Source organism: Hydra vulgaris, chromosome 15 (assembly GCF_038396675.1).
Source record: "Hydra vulgaris chromosome 15, alternate assembly HydraT2T_AEP".
Lineage (NCBI taxonomy): Eukaryota > Metazoa > Cnidaria > Hydrozoa > Anthoathecata > Hydridae > Hydra > Hydra vulgaris.
The window spans coordinates 19,128,309-19,135,597 of NC_088934.1; the positions used below are offsets into that span (position 1 = coordinate 19,128,309).

At 26.7% G+C, this 7,289-nt stretch overlaps 1 protein-coding gene across 2 annotated transcripts; it reads right to left on the reverse strand.

Annotated features, from left to right (window-relative positions):
- Positions 1-2,371: 2,371 nt before the first annotated feature.
- LOC136092308 (protein APCDD1-like) lies at positions 2,372-7,087 on the reverse strand. 2 transcript variants are annotated; one of them, XM_065820232.1, is made up of 4 exons: positions 6,775-7,087; positions 4,435-4,496; positions 4,218-4,341; positions 2,372-4,023 (listed from the first exon to the last, which is right to left on the reverse strand). In XM_065820232.1, exons 2-4 carry the CDS (start codon positions 4,463-4,465, stop codon positions 2,673-2,675), a joined length of 1,506 nt encoding a protein of 501 aa, XP_065676304.1. In that variant the 5' UTR covers positions 4,466-4,496; positions 6,775-7,087; the 3' UTR covers positions 2,372-2,672. The 2 variants fall into 2 exon arrangements, with proteins under 2 accessions (XP_065676304.1, XP_065676305.1); XM_065820233.1 differs by lacking the exon at positions 6,775-7,087 and adding an exon at positions 4,648-4,747.
- Positions 7,088-7,289: the final 202 nt, after the last annotated feature.

Consider the following 7,289-nt stretch of genomic DNA (forward strand, 5'->3'; position numbering starts at 1 on the left):
CGTAAACACATAGATTAAAGCACATAGAACATACATTTAAACAAAAATGTAGAAATCATAATTTGCAGGTTTTAATAATAAAAAAAAAATAAAAAATAAAAAAAATGTACTGATGATAATTGTAGTTATGACGAAAAGAAAATTAAAAGAACATTTTAATCGTAAGGATAATGTCTAAAAGTTAGAATAAAAAGTTTTTCAGAATTTTTTTAAATTGATATTGTTTAAGATAGAGTAAAGGTATTTTAGAATATAGTTTTTTGGACTCATTCAAAATGCATGCAAGGCTTCTTTTCCATTCACAGACGCACTGATAAACAATAGAATATTGTTTATCAGTGCGTCTCAAGACCGTTAGTTTCTTGTTTAGTTCATTAATATGAAAGTTCCATGAAAGATTGCAATCAATTAATACACCAAAATATTTAATAACTCTTGAAGGATATAGCGATTTATTATTAATTTTGATCTTGGTTTCAACATTTTCAAAGAAATAGTTTTTTCTCGGAGATGAAAAAAAAATTAGTTCAGTTTTTTCGGTGTTGAGACATAAGGTCTTTCGGTGTTGAGACATAATTTAACCTGTGAACTATACCTTTTAGATCCGAATTAACATTTTTACATAAAGAATGATACAACTTGTTGATGTGTAAGAGATTTGTATCATCAGCAAACAGATGAACTGAAGAGAAGTGAACAGAGTTGATTAGGTCGTTAACGTAGATTAAAAATAAAAGAGGACCTAGAACAGGACCTTGAGGAACACTACACAAAACCGATTTATTACTAGAATTGAAACCATTAATACTTATAAATTGTTTTCGATTACAAAGATAAGATCGAAACCAGTCATTTACAATACCGCGAATTCCTTAATGATTTAATTTGGAAATCAAAATACTATGGTCATCGGCATTGAAAGCTTTTGTAAATCGATAAAAACACCACAAACGAAATGACCAGTATAAAGAGCTTTCCTAATTTTTTCCGTTAAAAAAAAATTATGCGTACATCATTATACTGAAAAAATAATTTTAATTGACCTTTATGACGCAGTTATCGTAAAATATCTTGTGCAAACGTCAGTTTTAAACAACTTTCATGACGCACTCATCGTAAAATATCTTGCGCCAACGTCAGTTTCGATAAATTAAATATTTTTTATTAGAAGTTGCTCTGATGCTGATATTGATGCATCGGCCCTAAACTTAAATTTTTTTTTAATATATATATATATATATATATATATATATATATATATATATATATATATATATATATATATATATATATATATATATATATATATATATATATATATACATACATACATATACAAATTTTCAACTATATTCGAGGAATAGGGTTTAGAAATAAAATAAATCAACAATGAGCAAAGCAGCTAAAATTTCAATCTATGGCTATTTTGATATTGATAAAAATAATCGTTCAAAAGCAATACCGTAAGTTTTGCAAAATAAAAATATCAAGAGGAGAAACATCTTCCAAAAAAAATTTTTAAATACATTTTAAAACTGTTTTTAACATATTTTTAAATAAATATTTCTTGATTTTAAACTTCTCTCTTTGTATTCTCTCATTACACTTTACCTTATGGGCCAAAAATAATGAAAATGAAAGCACGCACATTGGCCAAGAACTGCTATTTGAAAACTGCAGATATTGTTTTATAGGCAAAGTCATTTAAGTTTTTTAGATAAAGACCATTTAATTCTTAACGATTTAACTTTGTTACCCTCAAGCTATATTTTGATTTTGAAAAATGATGAATTGTAAGAAACAAATAAATACAGTTGCAAATTTTTATGCAGTTATCTTTAAAGAGACATTGGCTCAGCATGACAGTATTAACGGCTTAAAATATACGTACAATTATTTATGTTCTTAGAAAATTATTCTTAAACGATGATTTTTAGCGCCGTTAATGACGTGTGTTTACAAACTTGTGTTTTTGAAAATGAGATGTTTCTTAAATATTTATCGAATCAAATCAATTTTGAATATAAAACCAATAAGAAAAATATTTGAGCTATATTTAAATACTTCTAACGCTTTTAGTCTGTTTTAAATATCTTTATTTGGCCTATATGTTTACAACATCCACTATAAATGTCATAAGAACGAGTTAGAATTCTTAATAGAAGATTAGCTATTCTAAATAAATATTGCATCGGTTTATTTATTATATCTTTAAAATCTCCATTATATATATATATATATATATATATATATATATATATATATATATATATATATATATATATATATATATATATATATATATATATATATATATATATATATATATATACATATATATATATATATATATATAAAATATAAAACATAATTTCTAGAAAAATTATATTTTAATAACTTATATTGTTAAAATTTAAATTATATTTACATTTAAAAAATATATGATAAAAAAATGAAAACGAAAAGGCTACGCCAAATGTTTAAATATTTCAATTTTAGCCAGAGCATTATTTTCAATATGAACATCTAACTACTTTACAGCCGGCATCCAACCGTGTTGATTTAAAGTCGGATGCCGCTTTGTCTTGTGAAACACATTTACCCTAAAACAATAAATCTCCTAATTATTAGCCGTGAAAAACGGTTTCCAACTCGTGTCATAACTATTGTTATTAATCAAAGAACTGCATTAGCATTTTCAACAAAACCAACAAAACTAATGAGCACCTATGTGAAGATGCATTAGATGATGGACTGTCTAAATCCTGGTCCATTATATCAAAATCTGGAGCTTCTGGTATCAAGTTTATTCGAGGTGTAGGAAGCTCACTTGTAGTCATTTTAGAAATATTTGCAGACGCAATATTACAAGGAATTAAATAATCAGTAAAAAATGTTCCTTTTTCATCATTATCTTGGATGTATAGTTCTTTTTTGCCTTGTCTACTAACAACTCGTATAAACATGTCTGAGCTTTTTGGTACAATTAATCCAAGCATTTTGCACCCGTTTGTTTGGGTAACATCTTGTTCAAAGCCGTATTTCCATTTTTCAGAATCTCCACATCGATTATCAGGTTGTCGCATAATTCCTAAAGTTGGACCATTGTAACCAGTAAGTAACATTGATTTTAAAATTAGCGAAAGCTTTAAAATGCCGTCAACAGATTCATGCGGAGATATTTCATCAACCTTACCACGTGCTTTAATACTTAATCTTTTTTCTTTGCAGTTTTGATCTAAGTAGAAATTGATTTGCAAGGAAACATCCCCAAAATTGTCACCATTTGGTGGATAAAACTCAAAATATCGAGTCTGGAATGTATTGTCGTTTACTGCTTCACACACACTCGACACCCATCCCCCTATAAAATCCTGGGAATGGTCGTAAGGCGGCAAAACAGGTTGTTCTTCAGAAATATTAATTACTTCACAAACAGGGCAATTAGGTCTGTGAACTCTAAAAAGACCATATTGAAATCCATACCCTATATAATCTTTACTCTTTTCATGATGCTTTGGGGGAATATCAGAAAAATAAAGCACATCATTTTCGTTACTGAAACCTTTTTTTAATCCAATCATTCTAATTTTTTTGTACGAGCTAGAGTGGAGACCAAAATAATATCTGCAATGTTTTTTTGTAATAGCGGCGTTTTCAATTTTGATATTTTTATTTATAAACAAGTCCCACGTAATATTTTCGCTGTCACTTTCTTTTACCATTGTCAGAACAGGAATAGCATCAATACATTTTTGTTTGATTAATTCTAACGTCTCTTGTAATGTAGTTACATTATCAGTTTTATAAAATATTTTTTCAAATTTAAATTCACAAGCCTGCGAAGTTTTTGCTTGAGGAGTCGCAGTTGCCGCATGTATTTTGTAGGGGCCCGATACTTGTACTGAAAACAATGGCTGAGTGCACCAACTGTCTGAATAATGGAAAATAGTTCCATAAAAAACTGATTCTTGTATGTTCCATTTACGAAGAATATAACGTGGTCCGGGGATCACTTCACAACTAATATAAAAAAGATCATAATTAGAACATTATACAGTAAAAAATTATGAAATAATATAATATATAAAAAATAAAAAAATCACATTTAGAACACTAAACATTACATGTAACCAAAAACTACACAAAACAAATAAATGAAAATTGGAAAAAAATATAAAAAATAAAAATAGCAAAAAAAAAAAAAATGTTAAAACCTTGAGGATGTCCACGAACCAATCGGTGATGGAGGAGCATAAAAAACTGTAGGGTTGTGAAAACTTATGTGTTTGCTAAAATCTTCGCATTTATCATTAGCAGCTTTTGTGGAATAAGAAGAAACTAAATAAAAGGAATTTTTTATGAAAATGAGAAAGAAAAAGTTAATTAATTATGATACGCGTTAAACTATGCAAGAGAAATTTTTTAGCTTACCTAACACTAGTAACAGGAAATGAGATTTCATGACTGTTCTGTTATTGTATTATATTTAATATCTAGATATAATATTTTATAAAATTAAAACAAAAATAAAATAAATACTTTTATTTGGAAATAAAAAATTTATAAAATATAAACACAACTGCAAGAAGATCTTCTACTAAGATAAATCAATAACATTAGCGCCATTTAAAATGTTTAGCTTACGGGTTATTCACACTGTAATCTCTGGCATTTTGACAGCTCTAATATCCTTATTGTCAAGTGGTGATGAACTGATAAGCAAACATTTTAGCAACAACGAAAAAATAATAATAAAAAGAAAACGTGTCTAAATGCCAATATCTGAAGCAATCAAAAGAGTTGGTAGTTTTCGCGTAATAGTTTCTCGTGTAATAGATCTTTTTGATAAAATTTCATACACAAATTTTAAATTTCACACAGTTTTCACGCACACAAAAAAATACATTTTGCATCAATGATTGGTCACCAATAATTGGTATACATTTAATTGTCATAGAAATTATTTTACGGTCATCAGATAAAATACTTTCTATAATAAGTAGCCACCGCATTTTATTTTTTATTATACATTTTAATAAAGAGTTATGCCAAGTTTTAGAAAGAAGTTTATCACAAAGTAATTACTTGTATCGATAAGGCACCGATTTTCAATTACCTGCCGGAAACATGACGACAAATAAATAATTGTTAACTTTTCAGCAATTGTTAAATTTATAAATAAACATTAACAGTTAATGTTGGTTTTATTCCACTGTTCATGCTGTCTGTTTGTATAAGCTCTTTATAAGCAACGCGAAAGCAATAATGGTTTTTTACCTGTCTGCTTAATAAAAGATGCAAATTAGATTTAAACATTAGACACTTAATTTACTGATTGGTTACTTACAGAAAACTTGTGGCAACAAAAACTTTAAGTTAGCGTAAATGAGATTTACATTGATTACGTTTAAACTAATTAAGTAATCATCCTTAGTTTTGATCCGCTTGCAATATATCAGGGCGTACTCTATAAAGCATTAACAATTAAACAGACGTAGAAACAAATTTTTTTATACCTTGTACTGATAATTATTTTTTAAAACAAACGCCTTCAGAAAAAATACTTAAAGAAAGTGTGACAAAGGTTAAAAATAGTCGAGAAGAACGCATACAAATAAAAGGATACTGCTGTAGAAGGTGTTTCAAAATAAATTTAAAAATATATTGTTTGTAAAACATAAATTGTTATACTTAAAATGATTAATTATTCTTATTTTCAATTCATTTATAAGATTACCAAGTTGCCTAAATGAAGATGGCTGTTGATAAAGTTTTTCATTTAGTTTGTTAATAGAAATATATAATCTAATTATTGCAAAATTAATTTTTTTTTAATAAATTACTTTTACTGAGATGTCAGCTATATTAATTATAAAACTACTCATTTATTTTAAATTCGATTATATGTATTAAAATATTGTATTAAAATGTAGTATTAAAATGAGACTAGCACACAATGAGACAAAACTATTTAGTTATATATCCATAATAAAAACTATATTTATAATAAAATAATAAGAATAAATACCACTAAAACAAGTAATTTCAAAATAAACTGTTTTATTATGTTTAAGGCATTGATCCACTTTAATCTATACGTGGTAAATCTGTTGTTACACATGACTGTTATATTAGAGTTAACCAAATATGATCAGGCCACAATAATAAAATGTAAGAAAATATGACCAGGCCACAATAATAAAAAGTAAGAAAAAACTTTATAAGCTTAAAAGCACACTCAAGCTAATCATTTATCACAACAAGTGCATTCAAATTTTTTGGAACGTAATGCATCTAAAGTACAAACAACAAAACACATCAACAAAAAAAATATTAATCTTTTCTAAATTTTAATCTAAAATAAATTGCGGAATTACGGAACGTATTTTAATATTTTTTAATGCAGCAGTTTGAAATATGAATACATTGTACTTCAACAACTTCAACGTATTATAAAATGAATTTTGTTGTGCGTGTGCTTGTGCGCGCGCGTGTGTGGTGGTCACTAAAGTACATCGAATATTATTACATATAATGTCAAAAACAAAACAAAAAGAGAAAACTTTTTTCATTCGTCAACGAGAAAAATATATTGATGTAATATTTTAACAAAACCAAACATTGTATATCTCAATATTTATTTTATATGATATAAAAATTATATTTTGAGCGTCATAATACTTAACACAATATGTAGGTTTTTTTTTATTATAGTACATTTACATGTACTATATTCAAAATATTTGTATTTGAAGTAATAAACTGCCTTACACGGTTCCTTCTTTCTCCTTCTTTAACAGCTTATTTTTTGAATTCGTTACTAAACTCAAGCTGTATTTATAGATTTGAAGACCCTACTTGAACTTTTCCAACTCGACAATGAACTCAACTATTACGCACGCAACTTTGCCAAATGCTTAGTTGACTAACTACGCAATTATTTTAAATGTACTTTTAAAACCTAAAGTTTTATTGAAAACTAAACAAGTTCTTCTGGCAAGTTTGTTTTTCAAACCTCAATAATTTGAACTTTCTTTTATTGTTGTATTAGTTTTGTGTAAGAAGCACTTCAAATCATCGACATTTTGTCATTGATTGGTTTAAAGAAAGAAATAAAATTATTTGCTTTTTGTTTTAGAAATGTTTTAAATGGCATCTAAAACAGTGAAACTAAAAGAATTAAAAATAGTTTAAAAAAACATTATTAAAAAAAAAAAACTTATTAAAGCATTCTCTATATAAAAACTTTTATAGGTAAAAAGATTGCCTTCTTGAGTTTACTTTTT